At 39.9% G+C, this 25992-nt stretch overlaps 1 protein-coding gene across 10 annotated transcripts in view; it reads right to left on the reverse strand.

The window, feature by feature from the left end:
* The window catches only part of KIF1B (kinesin family member 1B), a 95307-nt gene that overhangs the window by 28819 nt on the left and 40496 nt on the right, over window positions 1-25992 (reverse strand). For 6 of the 10 annotated variants that reach the window (XM_057431684.1, XM_057431643.1, XM_057431673.1 and 3 more), the window contains 10 exons: window positions 23455-23534; window positions 21973-22079; window positions 21429-21512; window positions 19696-19876; window positions 19226-19298; window positions 6926-7019; window positions 6021-6169; window positions 5234-5412; window positions 4096-4233; window positions 3077-3325 (listed from right to left, as the gene is read on the reverse strand). In XM_057431684.1, the coding sequence (XP_057287667.1) occupies window positions 3077-3325; window positions 4096-4233; window positions 5234-5412; window positions 6021-6169; window positions 6926-7019; window positions 19226-19298; window positions 19696-19876; window positions 21429-21512; window positions 21973-22079; window positions 23455-23534 (1334 nt within the window). Of the gene's footprint in view, window positions 1-3076; window positions 3326-4095; window positions 4234-5233; window positions 5413-6020; window positions 6170-6925; window positions 7020-10103; window positions 15190-19225; window positions 19299-19695; window positions 19877-21428; window positions 21513-21972; window positions 22080-23454; window positions 23535-25992 lie in introns of those variants that run through there. The other 4 variants (XM_057431707.1, XM_057431699.1, XM_057431690.1 and 1 more) reach the window with 2 other exon arrangements.

Here is a 25992-nt window from a genome sequence, read left to right on the forward strand (position 1 = left end):
CTAGGGAGAACGGACATTTTTCCCCAATAGAAAGGGATGCACGTAGCTTTGCATTGATATGTATGTGACAGCTTCACTAACTAAACGAGGCAGTCATTATAGAAGTATTCCTACTTCAAAGCCAAACTGGTGGAAAGCATTAACTGCATGAAAAATGAAAACAGGTATTTATTTGCATGGCTAAAGTTCCAAAGCTGCTGTTCAACACATGACAGCCAGAGGATTCAGCTTTGTGAGCAGATCCAATTCTGCCACCTCAGTTCAATGACCATCCCAAGTGAAAAATACAGTATTTCTCATCTTCCTTAACTTCCCTCCATCCAGTCACCTGGAATCAGTTTAACTTAGAGAAAGAAAAGCAAATCATGCAAAAAGTTTTAAGCCTCCTGTTTGGTGCCGATAACGCTGGATCTCTTCTGTAGAATGGAGAGCAAGAGCACACTTGCTGTACAGAGAAAAGAACTGGTTTATGCAGCAATCCTGCCTTCCCGTGCCATTCCATCTGCTTCATCACAAGACAGTACCAAGTTAGGAGTGGATGAAATGTTAAGGCTCTCCTCCTCCTCTTCCCACATCTGGGAGCACTCTCACTCCCCCAACATCCTATCTGCGAGTGTCCCCTTGCACCTTAGCCCAGCAGACTGAAAGAGGGGGAGCTGTATTAGCAGAAAGATTGGTGAGGTAAATGGCATACTCACAACAAAACTAGAACTTAAATTTAACAAACACAAATTTCTTTAAAAGAAAAAGTCAAAACAAAACCAACAGAACTCAGAAGGATGACATGTTCTTTAAATAACCACATCAATTCGAGATTCAAATAAAATGCCCCACAGTCCTTTCCCACCTCCCTTAGAAACATAGCAAATGCTTGCTATGTCACACCACTAAATAGAATCAGCCTTAAAGATAGCCCAGCATGCCAGAAGAGATGGCTAAAGGGACCAGCTCTTTGTTTTCCTTCTCTTTAACAGGTACAAATAAGACAGTCACAGCACAGAGAGTAAAGGAAATACTGTGACGCCCAAGGAGTTGGATAACTACGTGATCAATTCCTCCTCCTCCTCTCCTTCATGGCCTGGACTTATTACTGCTGATAACCCCCCCAAAAAGTATTAAAGCCTATTTTATTTCTGTCCTACACGTTCCACAATATACAAACCAGTACACAGTTTAAAGCGTTCAGGGACTTGGGGTTTGTTATAAATTCAATGCTACCTTGTGCTCAAGACAGTATCTACGTAGATGGACCTACCCCCTGGTATTTAGAAGTCACGCTGTTCAGAAGTAGAATTCTCATGCTGCAAGACACTGGAGAATCAAAATAGTTTCTACTCAGTGGTGCTAAACAGCCTAACTGCTTTCTGTGACAGAATCAGCACAAAAGACCAAAACAAGAATAGAAGAACAGAATAGAAACCAACAACTGGGAAAAGTCATTCAGCTGTCTACTCAGAGATACTACAAATGAAGTTTCACTCCTCAATGCAATTTACAGCCCGAGTTCTTTAGTATGTGCTGCTTGCATGGTTCAAGCCTAGCTGCTGCAGCTTCGCATGGCTGTCTGCAGAAACAGAGCTCAGTATTCTTTTTAATACATGGAAATGGGAAGCAAGTTGTGTAACTGCCAGGAAGCACGCCTGTTTCCATTGTACAATCTATTTGCTCAGCTTGTGTTGTGCTTCCTGAAGAGTCTGTGAAATGAAGATGAATAGCTCCCCTTTTTCCCAAGCACTGAAGGTCCCGCTCCAAAAGAACACACAACAGGAGAGTGTGCTAGGATGCCAGCACTGGTACCACAAAGCAGTCCCAGTCATTGCAAACAGCACACATATGCTGTGACTAGCTGATGACCACATCCAAGCCAGTTAAGATGGCTTTCCCAAACTGACTCTTGTGGATCAGATAAACCTGAAAGGGTTAAGTTTTATAAAACACATTATTAGACATTGCATATAAGGGCAAAAATTCACAGAGATCAAAGAGGATTAATGCAATTTCCTGCATCTTTAGTAACTGTAATTTTTGTTTCAAACACTAAATCAAGGAAGTTCCAACTTTTAAGCACAGCAAAATAAATAGGTCCACTACAGACAAAGAATGAAGTTAGACAATACAGCTAAACTGACCTAAAAGCTTGGTAAAAGACTGACAAACTCAGCCCTTCATTTTCACAAATAATGTGAGGAAGTTTCCTGCATTTGAGGAAGCTGCAAAAAGAACCTGCCTTCCTGACCATGAGTCTTCCCTGCTGCATCACAGAAAAGGATGAAGGCAAGCTCTTGCACTCTGTTTTATACAACACCTGTGGTAACCCTTATTGTTTTAACATAGATTGGCTTACAGAGAGATGGAAAAGGCATAACTTGGGGAGGCGGAGCAGAAGAGAAGGAAACAAAGTCCCTAAATAATATGTTTCTTGTCATGAATAACATGTTTGAGCAAGATGATCTGTGAAGAAATCATGCAAACTACCACTTGTTTTATTGCAACTCGACCTTTCACTATGTTAATACTTGATACCAAGAGTCACGCATCATCTGAGAAGCCAAATCATCTCAAAGAATACACTTTTCCTCATCCAGAAAGGACCATTCTTCTTTCTCCTCATGCCATCTTTCCTCTTCAGACAGGTGAGTTTTCAAAAAATGGATTTATTGGATTGGACTTAGAAAACTTTCCACCATACCGTGAAATTCTCTTCTATGGAATGATTACATACTACGGTACTAGCTCAGTGACCTTGCAATGGCTAAATAGAGCATTTTCTAAATGCTCAAATACTGTACACAAGCAAAACCACATTCATTCGATGTTGTGACAGTTCTCTAGAAACAGATTTCCTCACATTGTCACATCTAAGGGGTATTTTTCTCATTATTTAGGTCTTCATGGCCTCTGACATGGGAAATTAGAATTTAATATTAAACTATACTCATTCTCTGGGAATTCCAATTTATGTATATAGATATTTTGGCTGGCTTGACAAGCTATTCTGTGCAGCACAAGGCAAAGCCACTGCAGTCTACAGCAAGAGCTGGTCCCTTTTGGCCATTCTCACAGTAACCTCACCAACCTTCCCACTAAAATGAACCAAGGGGATCGGTCGTAAAACGGGTCGCGCCCATCATTGAAGAGGTCTGATCCCTCCTCAGTTCCAACGTCGGAGCCAGTATCATCCACAAAGGCCTCATCATCAAAGTCCTCCATCTCATCCTGCTGTTCATCAGCCAGTTCAGTGATGTCGGAGTCAGCCGTGGAGAAAGTGGGGGAGGGCGTGCGATCAGCAAGACGCTCATTCACGCAGCCATGGAATATGGGGGAGCTAGATATCGGTTAATGGAATACCAATTAACAGAGGGAGGGGAAAGAAGAATGCTTCATTTAACAGCCTGTCCTGGGTTCAGCAGCACAGAGACCACCTGAGCGACAAGCAAAGGCTTCAAACCATCTGGACTGCAATGAAATGTAAAGGGCGGGCTTGCTAACAAAGTCAGGAAGGAGAGCATCCTTGAACTGAGCAGAAAGCAAATGAAAAGTGAGTATATACATGGCTGAACATACAGTTATTGAGAGCACACCCATTTAACACAGCTACAATTCTTATTTCCAACACGTAGCGTTTTTGTAAATAGAAAATACTGTAAAGGTGCAGCTGACATCAGGAAATAGTAAAGAATCCCATCAGACATTAGGTATTGCCATAGGGTTTGACCAAACTATTTGAACCACATACATTAAAAGTAAGGCCCTGGACCACTTTTCCCCTCAGTTTCCAGTGTTGCTCATTATTCTCACAGCTCTGACACAGTGACTTCAGATAGAACTTAGCTAACTGCATTTTTGTAAGCTAAACTTGTAACTTACTAAGGGTTCAATCAAAGCAGATCCTACAAGGTTACACCAGAACTGGCAACACTCTAAAGAGTATTTTCTGCTCTTCACTACATTTTAAGTCTATCAGAAATCCCAGGAAGACACCAGACACAATTAACACTAGCGGCCACACAGTTTATAACCACATCCAAAGTCCAAGTTCATCCCGAGCTGACAAGAGTTACCAGTGCACCAGCAGTTGAGATCATGGTCACATACCTCCCAACAAGCTTGAACCAATGAAAGCGATCATAGAAGGGGTCGCTGCCTGTCATCGCGCTTTCACTCTCCTCCTGTGTATTAGATGCCATCTCCCCAGCTCTGTCATACATCTCACGCATCAGGTCCAACCTCTGCCTGTGTACAAGAAAGCAGGAGTTAAAAATTAATAGAGAGTGAATAAAATAAGGCAGGAAACACCAAGTGAGGCAGACTGCTTACACCTATACCAAATTACACGTAGGAAAGAGAGAATAAAGAACAGAGGAGTCGATACCCCTAAGTTTGATGCTATACTAGTTCTCTGACATGTTAGGGATTCTGGGAACAATTTTGTGGGCTAAAACCATTAAACACGAGGCGAGGTCACTGCAGAAGTTTATATGGCTTTCAAATTGCATTCAAACTTCTGAGTATTCTTCTTAAACATCTAATACCTGCCTAGCTTTTTTTGCCTTTTTTGCATCAAAGTTACTGAGTAATTTAGGCAGTTTTTTGCATTCCACTCCAGAAATGTTGGCATTTTAAATCAAAAGTGAATGGGTTCCATTACAGACTTTTCATTATTTATTTCTTTTAGAGAAGAAAACAAGTGTTTCCCACTGCAAGATCCTTCATCTGGAAGTCATTAGTGGAAGAAAAAGCTCTTCAGTCAGTATTTAGAGAATGGGGAAAAGACATTTGCCTTTTCCCTCTTTGTAAATATATGATTAAAATTATTCAGATTGCAGTTAGAATCTGTGCAGCTTTGATAGAAATAAAGTCTTTGTTTAAGTTTATTCTAAATTATGCCCTACATCAGGAGGTTTTATAATAAGAGGCAGCAAGGAAACGACTGCAGTGGAAGGAATGAAAACCGCTATGCACAGATGAGCTGTGATGAGTCTTATTAGACTTATGAATAAAGTCTAACCTTAAGTGACAAAAATTAAACGTGGGAGCAAGGTAAGATGCTGGAGAACAAAAGCACTTGATAAAAAAAATCTTGGAAGCTGGTATTTAAAACATACCACACTGTCTAGAAAGCTGGCATTTGGGAGGACAGAGAAAAAACAACAGAATGAACAGCAATGGGTGACATTTTTCAGTGAAGCTCTTTGGATAGAAGGAATCTTGTTCTCCAGTAATATTTACATACTTGAGTTTTTCTAAGGACCAGTAATGCGTTGCTCCATTCTTCAGATCCTGGACTTCTACAGCTACCACTGTACGGGGGAAAGGCCTGTTGTCCCGGATCTTCTCCAGCTCGGTGGGCAGAAGCTCTGGTGGCAGGGGTGAGTAGAGGGTGTCTGTCAGCAGGACAAACTGAAACTGCACCTGAACAGAAAAGGTAATATTACTTTAGTTCTGAGAAGTCACATACCAGCATCACAACGGGGACAGACACCTAATCTAAGGCAACAAATGAAGCCAGTTTGACTTTCATCTCTGTGAACAGACTCAGGGCTTTTTATACATCACTCTTCCCCCCTCAAAATGCCATAAAGCATATTTTTCAGCTTAGTACAAATATCTTGCCTTTATAGGCCCAGCTACCAAACGTCTGGAAAAACTATAAACTTAGCACATCCTGCAGCACCCACTTCTCTTGGGGAGAGGAACGACCATATCAAGTTACAAGCAAAAAGGAAAAGACCGGGCCCTGGGGAGATGTATATGTACATGTGTTTATGATACTGACAGGAACAGCACAAGGGAAATGAAAAAGAGGAGAATATATCAACCAGATTTGCATGGGATGATGTTCAGCCAGCCAAAAGCCTGAATCAGAGACTCATGATTTTCTGAACCCTTTTAAAGCCCAAACTAATAAGCAGTCGACATATAACTTTAAAGACTACAAGTAACTCTAAGTGTTTGAAGCAGGATTATACAGTCAAAACAGATGAGTCAGAAAATTCAAAAGCTACTTTGCGTGTCCCTACCTTTTTCTTTAATTCCACACTGATGGCATTGGCTTCTTTCAGATAGACTGCATTTCCCCACAGTTGGTCCCTCAGGGAAGTAAACTGGTGAAATTTCCACTTCCTGAAAGCCCACTGTGCAAGTTCGTACTCGTGTCGTGTCCAGGGCACTAGGAAGAGCAAAGAAAGAAATAAAGCACTGCGACTTCTCTAAGTCACCACAGCAGTCAGTACTGCTGCTGACTGCATCATCAAGTTCTCAACACCTTTTCTGGAAGGGAAGAACAGAAAACAAAACCCTGCATTTTTATTATTCAGTGAGGAAAAATTGGACTCAAACTTCCTCACCTCTAGCAGTGGAGATACAATGATCAAGGAAGGAGATTTGAAACAGAGAAAACAAGATAAATTCTACTCCTATTATTTTCAATTAGTTACCAGGTTTTGAAGCCAAATGCTGCAACAGTGGAATGAAAGCAAGTAGTATGGGAATAATAAACTCGAACTACTGTCAGAAATGGGGTTATACAGACATGTCACAGCATGAATTCCAAGAATTCCTACCAAAGAGCAAAAAGAAACTTCAAAATCAAAACCGGGAATGAAAGGCAACAGTATTATTTTGGTTTAAGACATGTGAACTCTGTTAGTGCCGAAGAGATTGAGTCCTTCAAATTCAAGACTACTGCAGTTTAACTAATCTCGTTTGTGAATCTGTGGAATCTGGGGATGTATATCTACTGCTGATGTGGAATTCATTCCATGAATAGGTATTTTACATCTTTATGCTGTGAAGATTACAGATGAAGAAACTATGAAGTGCTTCACAGCTTTCCAAAGCAAGTTTTCTATCTATTGCAAAGATACTGTAGCAACTGTTCCTTTAGGCTTGGCTATGTCCAAATTAGTTTTAGCTTCAAACTCACCTTCTTCCTCCTCTTCCTCCTCCTCTGTTGTTTCAGCTGCCAAGGATCTCGTCTCTACCTGCTTCTGTAGGGCCTGCAGCTTACTCTCATAGTCCTGCGGGGAGAGAGGAGATACCGTGTAGGAGGACAGACAAAAGCAAGGAGAACAGTTAAGAGAGACTAACACCTCAGATGGAATGACAGAGACAGAGAAAAAATACATGAAGACATTTCCGTTAAAGCTCAGAGATCACATACCAACACCTATTGTTTTAGTGTAATCTGTCCTTGAAAAGAGAGAAGACAGAGGCCAATACAATTAACACAGCAGTGCTGTTTAAAATCATCAGATACACATGCTCATAGTATCTGTAAGAGGCAAAGGTTTAGGATTTATGTTTTGCTAAAGACTGGGAAAAGGGGATTTTGGGGGGCGAACCTGCTTGCTGCTTTCAGGGAGGTAGGAAAAAGATAGAAATAGAGAAAAGTACAGAAATAAATGTAAAAGGGGAGGATTATTCACCTTCATTTTCTCAAACAGGAGAATTAACAGCACCACTGATTTGCCTTTTGATACAAAAAAGTCATTTCAGTTGGGGGGAAGACGTTTTCAATTAGGTTTTCCTCTTGGAATGCAAGCAGCATTCTCACATGTGTGTTTAATACACCAGAAGATGAATACAAATACCACCACCCTGGCAAGCGGGCAGACCAGTCTGTGCAGAAACCTCTGCTCCACAAGGAGCACTTCAACAATACCTTCCGGTGTAAGAGCATTTTCTTCTCATTCAATTCTGCCTTGAAATAAATGCTACTAAGACCTAATAACCTTGTTATTATTTGGTGGTCAAACAAATACAAATTCAGGATATTTACAACAGATCTTGGTCTCAGAGCGTACCTCAGTGCTGTATTTTATTGTTTGGAGATAATCCTTTGCCACTCATTACATCAATTAAACTGGCTTCTCAGGATTTTTACAAAAGAGTTACAACTTATTAAGGAGAATTCTTGAAGCCACTCATCTTGTGCTCCAACCTTCTCTTTTCCACAGATCCAATTCCTAAAATTCCTCTCCAATGCACTGTTTGCAGTAATGCATTCCTAAGTCTAACAGCTATAGAAGGAAAGCTTTACATTTTCCTTCCATCTTGTTTAAGCATCCCACCTAAACAGCTGCCTTACTTGTTTCTATACAGTACAGCACTTAACACTGCCATAATGTGATTGCATCAAATTTAACCCATGTTCAGTCAGAAAGACTTTTAGACAGTATTTGGAAATGGGATAAACTTGAAGTGTGTTCCTGTAGTTTCTATTCCCTGGAGCTAGCATTAAAAAATGGTAAATGTGTTCTTCAAAAGTAGAGTATTTTCAATACCATGAGTTTAACACCCATGACCTTTAGGAAGAGAAAACTCAACTATTAAAGATACATGGCCATTGTAGGAGGGCTGCATTGTAATTTTCTTATTTCCTTTTGGAAGTTCATTTGTTCCTTCTGCATCTGTGTCTGTTTCATTCACTCCAAGGTGGCTACATACTTACAGTGTAGGGAAACCTTAGCCCAGCAGCAAAAGAACTACAAGCAAAACAAACATACATCCTTCTTTTGATATTCTTTCTGAAACTCTTAATGATTAACAAAACCAAGCCCTATTCTAGGCTTGATGAGGAGTTTCAGACTTATCTACAGTTCTGAAATACCCAGAATACACTCCTCTTACAAATTCATTCACATAAAGGCATGCTCTCTGGTCTTTTGTTTCCCAGTCTTTGTAGATAATGTTCTTACATTTGAAACCAAGGTAAAACAGGTCAGATGTGAAGTGACAGAAACAAGCTTCTCTTACTTGCAAGGAAGGGTAAAATACTTTGTTTTCCTCTAGTGTGAAGTGGGTAATCTGAGGATGCCATTTTGAGCTGCTAGATAGAAATGACAAAACAAAAAGCTCTTCAGGTAGTGTTTAAATACAATCTTTGACCAGATTCTTTTGGAGAAACTGAAAAGCTGCAGAGGGAATGGTCAAAAATCTGGAGCATTCCACTGTGAAAATTCTACTTCCAGCATGAAACACCCAGGCACATCAAATTCATTCAAAGACCTGATTCTTGTCTTCTCTATTTTCAGACCTGTGAGCCATGTAAGTGCATCTTCTGTATATTTTAATACCTAGATAAAAGCCGAATAGAAGCAGCCGCTTTTTAATGACTCCACATTAACAAAAATTACTCTTAAAACTAAGAACTGTTTTTTTCCCCATAATGAAAAAACAGAACAGGTACCATTTCCCTAAGCAGCAACCCAGGGCTGAGATTGCCTCCTGGCACTTGAAACTATGGTAGTATTTACAAGTAACTGGTGTTGAGTAACAGATGAAGGATGAACTTCAGGTTGGCTCACACAGAAGGTGCACTGACTGCACTGTAACAGGGGGTGGTTTGCTCTACTGTGAGATGGGCAGCTCTCCAGGTAAACATTTCCAGATCTAAATAGCAATAAAACACACATAACTTAGTGTGTATTCCGTATGTACTATGTAAAGGTGCCTCAACTGCTAGAAGAGGAAAAAGTACATCTAGAAGCTGCCCTCGACTCGAACTCAATTGTTGTATAGCTTCAGACTGATTGAAATCATTAGCTCCATGAATGTGGACAAAGGGAAGGCAAAGTTTATTTTGCCCATGGGCACAGAAATATCTAAAGCCACAACAATCAGATTTTAATGAAAACAGAAAAAAAACAATCAGACACTCCAACTAGGGCCAAGATTTTTAAGACCAGACTGGACCAGCTTCTGAAGCAGAACACTGTGCCATAACAACTTTGATTCTCCGGATCTATGTGATGTCCACAATGGTACTGCAGTGCGTGTGGTTCCCTCCTGCATTTGAGGTATGCATAAAAGCCTGTTTCTTTTGTCTTCAGCAGGCAGAGAGCAGCCAGCCCTGTATTCTCTGCCAGAGCTTAGAATTTTAACTTAAATGAGTTTTGTGACAGTGGACACAAATAGTGTAGGCTGCTTTTCACATACAGAAGCAGAAAAATCAGGGTGGACGGACTTACAAGAGTCAGATTGAGGAACAATTAGAGAAACCTCTTTAACTCTGCCAGAACAACACCAACCCCAAGACAGGAAATAAAATTAGAAGCCTGCAATCAAACTGCGTTTCCATTTCACTGAGACAAGTCTGACACTTACAAGAGTATTTCATAGTTTATTGAAAGAGCACTTGTTACAATACAAACCAGTTCTGCTTTTCACAAGGCAGATGCTTGCTCTTAAAGACAATCCACAACTTGTTTTTTTCTTAAACAATGGACAGATCTGAAAATCCCATTTAATTCAAAGGCAGCTCACTGCTTTCTTTATAGTACAAATAGGTACACAGCATAGATTTCTCATGTGGCAGCTCCTGAAGTGGTTCAATGGGAAGTATCCAAGTCAGATTTCAACATATAAAGGATAAAGAACAAATTTCAACATATAAAGGATAAAGGACAAACAGTGAGGGAGATATAGAAACTATGCTAAATGTACTGATAAAAATAGCATCCTCTAATTTGACAGATCCCTAAATTTAGATTGCTTGAGAAAGGCTGTTGTAGTCAATCAGAGGAGAGTTAGTGACATGCACTTCCCCCAGCCCCAAATCCATGTGTCCCTAGGGAGTCTTAAAGGATATTTCAGCAATCATCACTAAGGCACAGGTGGATATGAGCCAGCTGTCAAAGCACACAGCACATCAACACTTAGCAATGGCAATGAAGCTTACTAAACCAGCACTCCCATCATGGATACCACATCTGCATTAAACCGAAAGCCTTTCCACACTGTCTTCTATGAAGAAGCTGTATTACTGTTCATTAGCTTCATTAATACAGAGTTTGGAGTGAGAGGTGTGTGTGTTTCTGAATAGTGCAAGAGATGCACAAGTTTGTATTGCTTCCCCTATCAAATAAGGCACTACATTATAATTAACATTCCATTCTTAGAGCAGGCAATTATTTTTATAGGCCATTCTTTTGTTTTTCAAGTTTCATTTCTGTAATATCCTCCTAAAAGCCAGGTAAAAAAGCTGCTTCCTCTGAGCAGACTGGACCCCATTTTGACATTGACTACCCTTTTCTGTCAAATCATAAAACATCAGCATAAGCAGGGTTGTTGTAGTGCTGCACTAAAGCAGTGGGGCAAGAGAGACTGGTGCAACCTATGGCTCATCATCATCGCCACCACTACCTAGGCATTTCTGCTCAGACTTCTGAGCTGAAGTTGGCAAAATCCTTTTAGTGTCTAGCATTAAAATATCAAGCAGCCGGAGTTTTTATCTCATGTCAGTACACATAGTTGCATGGACTTCAAAGTCACTCTATGCTCAATCACATGGTGATTTCACATAGGCAGTCACTATCCTCAGCAAAAATGGGACATGATAAAATTGGTTTCATCTTCTCTCAGGACCTACCCCATGCAGACTCACTCCGTTTGGCTCACATATTCCTACAGAATTGGGAGGATTTTCCCCAGCACACATTAAGAGAGTCCAAGCCTTTTTGAGGATATGAAAGAACTCGTTACTCTTGACATGCACAAAACCAAAGTGCAATGTACTACTAAAACTGGATTCTAAAATAAAGGCAACAGCAAAATAGTACTTGAAGGCCAAAACTCACTTTGCAATTCTGACTCAAGCTCAAAGAAAGTACTGCTCCCCTACAAGGCTTCTTTAAGAATCAAGACATTTTTGGATATGATGCTTTATTTCCTTTGTTCAAGTAGGCCACAGCATGAGACAAATGCAAGTTACAAAGCCGGATTTGGACACAAAGTTAAACCTGCCATAAAGTAATTCCCAAGTGATGTTCTTTTAGGACAGTTAGAGGACTGACTTTGTATCTCCTACCTCAGAGGGCCAGTATCCTATCAGTAACACATGTGCAGAGACTTAAAGAGTTGACACTTGATTAATAGATACATACATGGTGAGTGGCTGCTATGTAATGTGTCGCAACCAGCACCTACAGCGTGCACAGGTGAGGAGGGGGCAAAAAAAGGAGGACAGGAAACAAAACCAAGATGGAAAGTAAGCTCAAGGCACTTCCTACTCATCTACAGCTATACTGAAACACGCAGAACTAACAGTTACCAGTAGGGCTTATATTTCATCAAAAAAAATTAGCAACCTCAAGTAAATTAAAGACTATTTGTGCAAACCAGCACAAATAGACTGCAAAGTGGACCTACCTTACCAGATCTAGGGTAGTAGCCAATTTTGGTTTTAAAAACGTATTCAAGTCAAATTTCAAACCAAAATAAGTCCTCAAAGCTTTAGATGGGCTTATACTTAAGTCCACAGATTTTCAGAAGTAAGCACAATTTTGTCTTGCACTCAAAGAAACTCAGAAAGAATAAAGGGTGTAGTTAAAATTGGGACTCTCCAATGGAGATAAAAGTCCACGCTCATAAAGCATATTCCTTAATCAACAGTTTTCCTCTAATTCATTTGAAACAATCTGAAGTAGGGATTGCAAGCACTTGTTTTATGGGAAATCTCCTGCAAGTACAGACCCTCTTCAGATCAAAATAGATATTAAACATTTTAACTTGCATTTTGAGCGTGGGGAGAAGGAAAATGAATCCTATTTTCTCTTCGAAGTCACCTTCTCCTTTATTAAACAAGTCTTGAACCAGGGGTTTAATCCAAGACCAGAGGCACTAACATGAGGTATCACATTAAGGTGAAGCAGTTCAATTCTCCTATCTTTGAGGAGAATTCAGCCAATTCAGAAGTAGTGATCTATAAATCTTCATAACTATTTCAAGAACATCCCCAGGCTTATGCCTTAGAAAGCTGAAAACACAAACCAGAAAGCATCAGCATTCTGAGGCTTCTTCCTGCATCAGAGTGTTGTAAAATCATTTCTATCCACAATCTCTGTATAATAATTAAAAACTATGATATTTAGAGATACAAAGGGAAATAGAAAAAGCTTATTTCCAAAGTATTGCTTCAGCAATATATATATATTCTGACATAAAATTCCATTCAGGCAGGTTTAACTGTCACAGCAATTTAATACCAATAATCATGAACTTAAGCAGAAGGAGGAAAAAAAAAAGACATCTACTCAAGGAGTGGGACTGTTGTGACTCAACAGCTCTTCTTAACTTCTCTATAAAACAAAGCCACGTATCTTGTCAGCCAACAACTTTTGGTTTATAGGTTATTATTACCATTAAGAATTGGAGTTAAGAGTGGAAAATATTGTTCTGAAGAGCCAAGATCAATTTAAAACCAGATGGTCAGTTTCCGTATCGCTAAGAAAAAGGTCACAAGGAACATTCAATGCTATAAACTAAATTCCTCTTTTGATTGTCTACGTAAAACACAGGAGGAAGGCAGCACTTTGTAAGATCCAGACAGTATTTTCAGCATTAGAAAAATACTCCAAGACACACACAAAAAACCCTGGTAAATGAGCTAGCCGGGAAGTTCTCTCCTCCACATCCCTCCCCTCCAAGTCTTCTAGTCTAGGCAAAAAAAGGGTTTAATTTTTCAGGATGTTCTTCCAATCAGTGTTGTTTAAACCTCAACAAGTCACATGCAAACTGAACGGGCTGAAGGGCCGGTACCTTGTGTTTGTGTGGCAAGTTCTACCTGGCCAAACAAAACCCAAAGCAAGACATAAGCAAAGCCAATCCTGGCTGTTTCGCTGTGATAACCCAGAACGGCCCCTGCTTCCCTCCTCCCCCAGCCTACTCTTGGCCAACTAATCATACTGTGGTTTCTCTGCCCGCTTTGAGGTTGGGTGCTGAGAACTGGCGCCTCATCCGTGGGGGCGTCACAAACTGGTTACAGTGGTTAGGCCGGTCAGTCTGCTTTGGGTGGGAGTTGGCTGTGCCGCCTTCCACCCCGCCTCCATTGCTGGGGTTGCAGTAAGGCTGGCGGTGCTGGTGGATGTGCCGTTTCTGCTGGAAAGTCTGCAGGTCCGGGTTCTGCTGCCCGCTGTACGAGTGCAGGGATTCCGAGGAGCCCGAGCTCTGGCGCCGCAAGCCTTTCTGAGAGCCGTTATTGAGAGAATTGCTCCTCCAGCGCAACTGAGGTGATGGCTGCTGCTGGCTGCTGGGCTGTGGCTGAGTGTTTAACTGCTGCCTGTTAATTTGGATGTTATCTTGGTTCCTCTGGGGGCCATAAAGATTCCACAGCTGCTGTGGGTCTTTAGGAGCAGCTTTGCTTTCCTTCTCTTTGTTTTCCTCTTTGCTCTTATCATCTTCTTTTGGGATTCGAACCTCAATAACTTCATCCTCTGTGATAATGATATGGGTGCCTGGACTCCATGAGTTCCTATGTTTGGGATTGCTTTTGAAAGGAAACCGGGGCTTGCGATTTTCGGGCGGGATAAATCGGTGAGGCATGTTTTGTCGACGGAGCTGTTTTGCTATTTCCTGCTGTTGCAGGTTTTTAAAGCGGATCTGCTCTTGCCTCATCCAACGTAATCGTCCACGTCTGAAAGCAGGATCACCTGCCATTAACTGGGAAACACGCTCCTCTTTGGCAAGCTCATCATTCTCGCTTCTTTTTAAGTCATCCGTAGGCTTCTTATCCACATCCACCACACTGGCAGAGTTCGGAGACTTAGCATTAGCTATGGTTGACTGAGCTTTCTCTGGAGACCCTATCAGAGGTAGAACCTTCTCCATTTTTAGCATCTTATTTCTAAGGACTTTTATCTCTTCATCCTTCATGTTGTTTTGCTTCTTCACTTCCTGCAAAATATCTTCCAATTTGTCTATATGCACCTTAAGGTCATCCACATCAGTTATGCCTTTACCATTGGCCATTATGTCTTCAATCTTCTCATCTCCGACTCCTACTGTGTCCCAGACATCACGAGCAACGGCTCGCCACGATTCACGCTCATTTGGATCTTTTTTCCCATACATGGCACAGAGCTCTTTCATTTTTACAATGGCCAGAGCCTCAATCTCCTGCCTAGTGTGCCTGAAGTCATTGAGCGCTACCTCATAGCAAATCTCTTTCACAGCCTGAATCTTTAAGTCTGAGATGGTAACCCATTTGGAGTCTTTGCTAAGGCGTCGACGCTGGGGTATCTGGTACATTTTAATAGGCTCTCGTTTCTTCCCACTGCTGGGGAGGCCACACTTTTTTACAATGGTTTGGAGCTTGCTGGGGGGCAGCTTCTCTCTCAGGGAAGTGATCAGTCTCCAACTCTCCTCACACGATCTCTTGTCCGAATCATCCCCACTATCAGAGTCTGCATCCTTTGGAAAAACAAAAATCAAGAAGTGGCCCCAAAATAACCAAAATTAAAATTGTAAGAAAATGGAAAAGCTAAACAAGAAGTAGCAGGCAAAGAAAACTAAATCAAAAATCAAAATAGAACAAGTGATAAGGAACTCCCTGAAGACTGAGTGTTAGGGCATTAAAATGTATCTTCAAGAGTCATGGACTGTCAAAATTGGAGCTCTTCACTAAATTAACATTATATTTAAAAGTCTCATCATCTCAAAATACCAGATAATCTCAACTCTTCCCTCCCAATCCCTTCCAAAAATCTTTAAATAAATCAACTAAAACCAAGTTCCTAATGAAAAAAATACTGAAAACCAAGTGTAAACTGCACTTCACACATGCTAGAAAGACATGCAAGTCCCCGCCACACACATTTGCCTTGGTGCCTGCTGTTGCTTCTTTCAGCAAATCCTCCCCAGGTAGGTGAACACAACAGCCATCATAGAAGATGTCATGAGCAGCCAGAGTAAGTCGGGTTAACACTGGTTAGTAACGTTGCACGTGGTTGCAGGGATGCTCAAGTTTAGAATCCACTTCACTACAATAGCAGCCAGAGAAGTGTTAGACGATAAGAAAAAATGAAACAGAAGCAGCCGAAAGGTTCAATGTTAAAAGGACTGTAAGTGCCACTATGACAGGTGAAGACAGCGGCTCATACTCCAAGACTTGCTACAAGCTAAAAGGATATCCAGAATCAGAGTTTCAGAGGTGGGTTGTGGTTTGCTTTTTGGGGTTGTTTTTTTCCCCCCCTTTTGTCACCTTGTTGCTTAGTTTAAAGCAAAGCCAACATTAACAGTCTTGTCTGTCCGAGGAATGTTTCAGAAGAATGAAGCAGTAATGACTTATTGGGTTTATATGTTGTTTTAATACAAATTCTCTATTTGATATCCTTGATTTGTCCTCTTCTCAAACCCTAGAGCCTGGAGCTTCCACACACTTGCTACGAATTATGCGTGTTTTGCTTCTTCATTACAAGTTTTCCACCTTTTGCTAAATGATTTTTAATGAGCAGTGCTTCAGGTTTCCATATGCTAGGAATGCTTGTTCAAGTTTACTGCCACCAGAAGTTAAGGATATCCATTATTGCTTACTGCAACCAGGAATTAAAATCAGCCTACTTTTCTTTAAAGGATTATTAAGACATCTCTTTAATAAACAAGAAGTCCTACATATTATTGTGATCCAAACATCTTCAATAAAACACAGCATTTGGTCTTTAATAAACCTCTATCTAACATCCCTATTTTTTCACATAATAATAAAACATAAGAAATCAGGAATAATAACAGCCAGTTACTCTAAAACCAAAGGAAACCCAGGTCACTGACTCAGAACCACAGGTTCCTAAACTTGAAGACCACGAAGAATGGGGAATACAATATAATTTGTTTTGGGAATGATGAAAGAGAATAGAAGAAATACTGCTCTGTTCTATGGGTAACAAGCTCCACAGCCTAAGATTCACATTATTTGAGCCTCTTGTGACTTAATGTATTTTTAATATTTCAGAATAGCATTAGAGTATCAACTTCTAGTTTAGGTCAAAATAGAAACAAAACACTGATTCAGAAACAGAACATAAACTCTTTGTGAGTTTACAGCTGACAGAATTTGTGGCCTAAGGAAACAGCAGCTGTTAACATACTGCATATTGTAGTTGAAACAAAAGATGCCCTGGAGGAAGACACTGTACAATGTGCACGTTCATGGTTACATCCAGAAAGGCAAAACATGAACTACTAAACATTAAGTCACAAGTTCCACAGGATTATTCTTATAGGTTACAAAAATACCATATTACTACTTATGGGTAAAGCATGCCTTGTGTATAAAAAGCTGATTAAGAGACACTCTGTGGTCATTGCCCTATGTGCACTCAGAGGTTAAGCAGACCAATACTGGTATATACCCACATTCTAATATCAAGTGGTCACAGGCATTATGACCAAGAAAACCAGGAAGATAATTTTAGCACTGTTAAACACATCGTCACATTCCATTTGTAAAATGGAGAATGATTATTTCTATTCCCTAGTAATAGTGGCTGGAAAATTGGTTGGAATCTCAGCACAAACCCAAAACAATCTGGTAAACAGGATCAGCCAGCTTCTTATATCCAAGATTATAGTCCAAGAAAAATATCTCTATTACAATATCAGTCTTACATAGCAGTAAGTTAGAGAACCTGATATTGCAGCTGGATATCACAGCAATGTAAATACTTTTAAGGTACACAAGCTGAAATGCATTCCCAGATTTCCCAATCATTATTCAACGACTGTTGCATGAATGCATTAATCCTGTCCATTCCAGACTCTGTATATGGTGACACAGAAATGATGTGTCAAGAAGTTGTGCTGTCATCTGAAATATTCTTAAGCACTGTGATAGGCAGCACACTGCTTAACAGACCAACGATCTCATTTAATATGATCCCTTACAACTAGGTATGGTGTCCTTCAGGAGCTACATGAATAATGCATGTAGGATAGTCTTCCACCTTTGTCCACTAATTGAAATCAGCCAGAAGAAAATCAGCTTAAAGAAATCAGCAACTTTATTACAGTATTAAACAACCAACTATCTAAAGAACTTCCCCTTAATCTTATGCATATGGGGAAACAAATTCCCTTCACACTTTCATAAATGCAGCTTTATCTGCAGCAGGTCCCCAGACAGCCAATTCTCACATCTTTAATTCACACAATAGATTAGCTTATGCCTACCAGCTAAAATTTGAGGGAGGGAATTCCATTACTTGCATCTCCTTTACACACTGAACCGAGTTTTGCCTTCCTACTTTCAGCTATGCCAATTTTAACTATAAAAATGCAGAGATGAAATGTTACATTAGTCACATCTTGACTTCCTTTTGGAACGAAGTGTTGCTTCGGTTCAAACTCTGCCACCACTCCTCTCCATCCAAGAAATTAGCCCCTTGCAATGACATAATTGGAGATGCAGAAGTCTTTAAGTGTATAATATAAGCTTTAAAATAAGAATTTATGTAGCTTCTGCCTGTGGAAGCCACAGTACTTTACCCCATTCTGTTTTGGGAAGAAGAGGGAGAGCTCTACAGTTTAAAACCCAGAATGCACTTAACCCACAGTTTTTAGTGGTCTCAGACTAATACTACAAGCAAATGAATCCCGATTTTGAGATTTTTATGAGAATTCAGGCACAATTACATTTGCGTTCTGGCTAAAAGACAACCCAGTGCAGTTAAAGCAGAATCAGGAGACTCAGAGTTCCTAAGGTTATCTAGGTTACATTCCTGGGCTTGGTTTTAAAATTCACAGGGTGCTTGAGGACTGCATGAATTTCTACTTGTAATGCACTTCAGAAGACACTTGTTGTGAGAAGACTGAAGTCTTCCTATGTCAGACTGAGTTTATCAGACTTCCTATTGAAGAAATAGGTGGAATGGTGGAATTTCCATTGTTCTGAGCGAGTTAACATTCCCTTAGCTCCTTAGTCATAACCCCACCATCGGCATGTGTACCATTAAGACCCTTAAAAGGAACTCCATGCAGGGGAGGGAGAAGGGTTAAAACATGCACAATGCAGCAACATTTTCAGACATCATTCAAAAAAATAAACCTAGTGTAACCATGTTCTAGGAATCTCTTTGATAGCACAAAATTAGTGTGTTCTGGTGATCCAAGACAAAAATAAAGGCAAACATCCCAAGAAGTAGCTGGTTAGACTACTGTAAAGGTACTTCAAAAAACGCAAGAGCATAGAAATGCCCTTCTTTCAGGTTAAGTTGCAAGAAATCCAACCTGTCTCAACAAGAGACTCTTCATTGTCAATTACAATCTCTGAATTAAGATGAAGGAGCTCATTCACACTGGTAATAATTCACTGTAGACACAAAGTATTTGAAAGCAAAGAGAGAACTGCATTGTGCAGACAACCCAAGCAGGTTTCCTAAACTTTCAGCTAAGCAAGGACAGGAATTACTGTTTGCCAAAGGTATAGGTAATCTAAAGTAAGGACACATACCAGTCTTTGCTGCTCCAGCAAGAGATCAGCTTCCTCCTTCTCTTTCTTATACAATATCTCCATTTCTTGTAATCTGGAGATGAACAAAAAAATAGAAGTAGTCAAGAGGTCATTATCTTCATGCTAGTGTGCTCTATATGCACAACCCACTCAATTACAGTTACAAGAGTAAAAGTCACTCCACTTTAAAAGGAACTGTCACTTGTCTATTATAGAAGTGTAACTTCTGGTAACTGCAGTTCAGCCCTTCACCAAAAGGTCTATAGGGTCAGTAGCAAGTGCTTACCTGTGTTTTTTAAAGGAGCTACAGCACTGAAACACTGAACTGAAATAGGGAAGCTTTCTGAACTTTCACCACAGGGAGCAGAGATGCTATGTAGCAGAACGTAGCTTTAGGTTCTGCAGAGACACCACCCAAATAACCTACATCTGCCTCCTTGTTTCAGGTAGAACTTTGAGTTATTTGTTACCTTTTCTCCATCTCTTGCTTCATGTCAATGCCCTGCTTCTCCAGAAGCTCCCTCTGAGCAAATGTCCAGTCAACTGGCTCAGAGGGAGTCTCAGCTGATGGTGTTTTCTCTCTTTCTGCTCGTGCTTGCTCTGGATGGTTGAATCTGAAGACATGATTTTTACCCATGATGATACGATTGCCTAAATATAGGAACAGAAATTAACTCTTTCAGGTAAGGATTTCAGAACTATTGGAAAATATTACTGAATGATTCATCCCATTTATCCTCTGGAATGACAGCACTGCCCTATAAGGATTTCTGTGTATACTGAAGTTAAGTACATGACAAGAAAAAAACAGAATGCCTGGTTTGTACAGAACAAGCCACTGCTGATAAGCAGTGCTCAGAAAGGTCACCACCCTCATGGGTCTGACCTAATATCCCAGCAGAGTTCATAAAAAATTAAAGGACAAACTCGGAGACTGACCAACAGTTGCAATAAATAAACCATATCGTGAAATTCCATCTCCCTCCTCCAGTGACAGAGCCAAAACATGGACAAAAGCCACTTCAGCAGAATTTTCAGCTTGGAAAAGCCAAACTTCAAACACTAGAAGGCACGGTGCCTGCTTTTCTTTAAGATGTGATTAATGTATCCTAATCAGTGGGATTTATGGAAGGATTTTATAGCTTTTATACTAATGTCAAAAGAGCTGAAGAAATCTAATATTAAGTCTTTCACTGAAATCCTAGAGATACCACATGTGCACAAAGCCTAAGACGTGTGTGATTAAAGCCAGCAGAATGTCTCTGCTCCTCCAGAGAACATATTAATGTAGTTAATTTTAAAAAGGCATCCTAGTAAATAGACCTCCAAAGCAACCAAAATTGCCCTTATTAATATATTACTAACATACAGGCTCTTAAAGATGTCAGAGACCATGTCTATATTCTAGTACTTCAATTATATATACATGCTTTCTTTGAAGAGAAAGTAATTACACTAAATGATAAACTCATGGTATTCAATATGAGCCATATGCAGGCACTGAACAGCAAAAACTGTTCTTCCTTCAATTGTGCAGACTTGTGCTGCAGTCAGTAACACTCAGCTACATAAAAATACTCACTTGGTGCAAATAACCCAGAGGAGGGCTTTTTGTTTATTTTCTGTTTTTTAACAGTAATAAAATGGGAGAGGGACACAGAAAGTATCATAGCTTGAAAGAGACTAGTTAAAATCCATAATATAGGGAAATCCCTCCTCTGCAATTCCTCCCCCACATGTATTCCTAAAGGAATGTAGGAGACTGAGTGGGAAACCTAATGAGAGCAAAGAGAAGCTGTTGTACTGCAGAGGGTCATATCTGAGCTTTGCCAGGAAACTGGGAATTTTCCATCGGCAACTGGCAGTCTGTCTGCTCTGTCTCACTGAGACTGCCAAGGGCAATAGGCTTGGGCAAGAATGTATTTGAATAATATCAGGGTAAGCAGAAGGACAAGCAGGATGCTGTGTGGCAGTGAATATTTAAATACACTTACAACTAGAGTGCAGCAAAGAAGGAAAGAAAATTAACTGTGTGCCAAGAAAAGAATGGTACCTACTTTTGTTTAAAAGGTACAATCCAGAAAGGCAACACTGCTGTCCTTTAACAGCACCCAGCATTCTCTGTACATGATGTAAATGTCATGTATGCAGCAGAACTCTGAGATGGAGAGTCTACAAAAGAAGCCATTCTAACATTTCTTACCTGAGCGCAACTGCACAGGCTGCACAACCCTCTTGCCATTAACATAGGTTTCTGATCGTTCACAAGGCTCCAAAGTAACAATAACTATGGAGAAAAGAACATTGACAAATGAGACTTTGGAGAACACTGTACAGAAACAAAGTGTGTGAACCCTAGAGGCCTCTCATTTCCTGCCCATCTTCCTGCTAATATCAAAGCAAGATACAGGTGAATCACTTCTTGATGCCATGTTGGCTAAAAATGAAACAAAGCCCCATGAGAAAATCAATATTACTGACATCTCCACATATTGCAGTTGGAAATTATCTTTTTCTGTTTGAATTTCCATGATTATAGTTAACCAAGATCAGAAGTTAACTCTTACACTGACTGGAGCCTGCAATTTGAAGCTATTACCATTTAATTTTCTTCCCCTAAGAAAACAGTGAGTTAAAACTGTTTACTTCAAGGACGAGAAACTTTCAAATGTCAGTATTCCCTGGCCAGCTATCAAGTGAGGAGTGAAAGATTCAGCAATATTTTGCTAGGAGAAGTAGTATTTTACCTTCACCATTGTTGTTCCTCTCACTTCGGAAGACACAGTGTTCTTCTTTGATATGAGCCCCACTCAATACAATGTCTTGCCTTCGCTCAGCATCAGCCTGGCCAACCCTGGGTACCACAGAAGATATTTCAAGAGCAGCAAATGAGGCACCTTCTACAACTCTGTAGGACAATGCAGCCCAGAAATATCCAGGAAAAACATCTAAACTATTATCACTATCCTTCAAGTGTATAGGTTTTAACTAACACTTGACTCTGCATTGCAGAAAACCTACCAGATTTACCATGAACTGGAGGATAACTGGTTGACAAAAGGTAAGTTTCCTCTATCTTAAAAGATGTAATTTACAAAGATAACTGAAATGTTAAACACCTCTGGATTTAATGTGCTTCCTTCCCTTTTGTGCAGCCCCTTCTCCCTTTAGCAATGAAATGCAAAGAAGAAAAAGAAGTGTCAGGCACTTCCAGTGGTGGGTTTCACACTTCCAATCATCACCATTGGCACTTTAACAAAGGTGCAAAAGTGGCTCAGGAGGCATTTGCTAAATAATCTGATGCCACAAGCAGTTTCCAGGAAGCAAGATGTTTGCTGTATCCCTGAAGTACAAAGATTTATGCCCATTGCTCAAATATCTGAGCAATTCTAGACATGGACAAATTAATTCTATATCTTAATGTTTATGAACAACTTGCTCTATTTACTACGTACGTATTTCTAATGTCAACTAGCTAGGCCCAAAACTTAAAATGATTTCTTAAGCCTTAAGATATTCTATTCACCATTCTGTGCTGAATTCTCTGTGAGTTTGATGCTCTTTTCAGTAGATCCCATGTATATTAAGTAGTACCACACAACAGCACCTGTTTGTGCATTCTTCTCCATTTGGTCCCCAGGAATACACAAACTATGCAATCAAACATGGCTTAGTGCTCCAAAGATAACAAATATCACCTCCTCTTCTTCCAGATGTCTCAACAAGAAGTTTTAGAATAAAATCTGTTTTAAATTCCAAGTCTGGCAATTAAATTTAATCTCCCATTTGTGAATGCAGAATACATTACAGATAAGTTTATTTAAATAACAAAGTGAACACTCATCCATATTGCAGTTGCCTTTATCAAGTATTATGGTTTTCAAACCTCCATCCATCAAAATCTCAAAGGCATTTTCAGTAAGTTTTATTACTTTTGGTTTCCTAGATCTTGGAAGGGATACCAAGCTTTCTTTTACTGCCCAGGTGTAGTAATGAACTCCTCATAAAGTGACTGCACACATTACTTTCAACTTGAGGTTGTGCTTTAAAAGCAAAGTTGTAAAGACCATTTCTATACTTTTTCTACCTACAGCAATCTCATGCTTTATTTGTACCTGCAAGTTGAATAGCTTAAGGTACAATTATCATTTAAACTCATGGTGTCTTCAGCACGGGGATTTAAGCAAGCAAAGAAGCAGAGTTCAGAGTGTATTAGCACCAATCCTCACCTAGTAATGCCATCTTTGATGTAGTAAAGCAGACATTCAGACATGAGGGGATCTTCATTAAGGTTTACAAGATGAGGAGTCTGAAAGAACAAAAAATTAATTAAGAACTAAGGACCTACTTTAGGGCTTACTCCCACAGCTGTGGAGGATGGGTATTAATCCAGCAGTTTAGCTAGGAATAGTGAGGTTATTCCACAGTGCATTTTTTTCAAACATAACCTCCTGTAGTACTAAAGAGCATCACAAAGCATCAGCAGAAATACAGCTCAGATTGCTTAGTTATCTGAAATATATATGTATAGAAGGAATAAAGGCATCAGCTGTAAAATAAGATTTCTTGCAAAGTCTCTGTAAACTTTGGCAGTGGAAACCAAAGAGCAGAAAAGGTTGTTTCAGTAAAACGTTGATGTGGAATTAGCTCTGGCTTTTCTTGGGCAATACACATCACGTGCTCATTTGGAAAGGTCTGTTAACATCAAAAGAAAATCTAAAACTACCAACATTCTCGGATACAAACAGCTAAGAAGCTCTTCATCTAAAGTTCTTCTACATTTAAATCCACTACAGTTACTAAACCAACCTTCTTTGGAGAAAAAACCCCATTGGAATCAGCAAACAAATCACAAGGCCTTGGTGTGAAAATCTAGCCAGTGAGATGGCAGTAAGCACAAGCACAAAAGAAAAGGCAAAAATGGTTAAACAGAATCAAAGAAAGATGGTAAGAGATAAAACTGTTAATAATCCACTTGGTTTTTGTTACCCTCAAATAGAATAAATTTAGGAAAAGGAAATAAATTTGGCTAAGAATCCCTAGGAACATCGCTTCCATCATCTTATTCTAGTTGCAAACTGTTTGCTTGAGAGATGTTAACAGCACTCAGTTTACAGCAGTTCCAAAATTACTGGATGCTCACAATGAAATTTGGCTATGAATGAAGTCTGTCAATTGCCCAGTGGAAGACTTGACTATAAAGACAAACAGGGAAAAAACAAGACAACTTTTTCACTCCTAAAAATACAGGGGCCACCTAAACCGCAGCTGAAGATGTCCCATGTCATCATCAATATTCACTGCATTCAAATCAACATTTGGAGATGTATAAAGCCCTTAAATCAAGAGAAAACTGGAGAGAAATGAAATCCCAGACATAGTCAACTGCTGTAACACCGCTTTTGAGTTGTACCATTAGGACACTTTGAAAGTAATGCTGTACCCTATTCATACATGTTTTAGCATCTGAGTTCATTTACTTCATTAAATCAAAGTCTGAATGGGTCTTTTACAGGCAACAGAGAGCTCTGTAAGAAATTAAGCTCAAAAACTTGAAAAATGATGCTAGCAAAACTGGCTATTCATTCATTCTGAGATCTAGTATTCATCCACAGACAGTTATGTCTTCAGCTTTCTCCTGTACAGCGCTCTTCAAGCATGAGCTGAGCCTTCCCTGCTCCCATCTCTGAGTACAGCACAAGCAATTACATTTCCACGATTCATTTCAAGAAGTTTCCTGCCATCAACAGCAAATTTGGTAGATACAGCGATGATTGCACAATGTGATACCTTTTCATTTGTGATGTGGGCAACATTTACCTTAAGGAGTTCAATTTACAGCTTGGCTGGTAAAAACAGTGCTGTCCTAGCAGCATATGGTTAGATAGATAACGGTACCTCAGAAGTGCAAGTCTTTATACAAAACCCTTCAAAATTGCTATCTACATTTCCTAAGTTTTCACAATAGCAGCCACAGTTACTAAAAGGAGAACTAATGAAACTGAAGGGCAAGGATAACAAGGAACAGCAGCAGACAGGACTAGATTGGGAGTTTTACTTCTCCTAATGGGTAAATACTATCTATCTATCACCAAAGCAGCTACTTAACCCAGATGGCGTTTATACACAAACCTGATCAGCTGAAAATGCCCCAAAAGAGTCATCAAAAAGAGATGAGGGCCTCTGAGGGAAAATCTAAAAGCAGATGAGGATCCAGAACATGAGAGAAAGAAATGTAAAAAACCCTCAGCGAATTAGCGTCTTTATAAACCTTAGGCAGTTCTGGAGTAGACACCAAAAGGAAATCAGACATAACCTACTCCAGACATAACAGTCTAATACTACTTCAAGTAAAGGATTAAATGTTTTAACCAACTCTGCTGTCCTATATTTCTGTGCGGTACCTCTAGGTAGGTCCCTGTTTAACCTTAGCTCAAGCTTGTTACACGCTTGCACATGCAAGTTTCAGGCTACAAAAGGATTAATAAACAAATTCAAGGAAGAGCACCTAGACAAGACTTCAGACTTCTCTGGATATCTCAGACAAGAATAGATAAAGTACATGATGAAAGTCACAGCCACTGCAGAAAATGGCAACAACAACGCAGTAGGCAGCTTTTCAGTTGCTACTAAAGCACAGGTTTTCTAATGGAAGGTACAAAAAGTTCAACCATTTTTGATATCAGCATGATATCCAAATCCCATGAGCTTTTCATGCTGCTCCTATTCCATCAAAGTCTTAGACTAGCACATGCTTCCCTACCTTA

The sequence above is a fragment of the Pezoporus wallicus genome, unplaced genomic scaffold (assembly GCF_028554395.1).
Source record: "Pezoporus wallicus isolate ANWC-B61680 ecotype Strahan unplaced genomic scaffold, APGP_CSIRO_Pwel_v1 contig_8006, whole genome shotgun sequence".
In the NCBI taxonomy this organism is placed as follows: Eukaryota; Metazoa; Chordata; class Aves; order Psittaciformes; family Psittacidae; genus Pezoporus; species Pezoporus wallicus.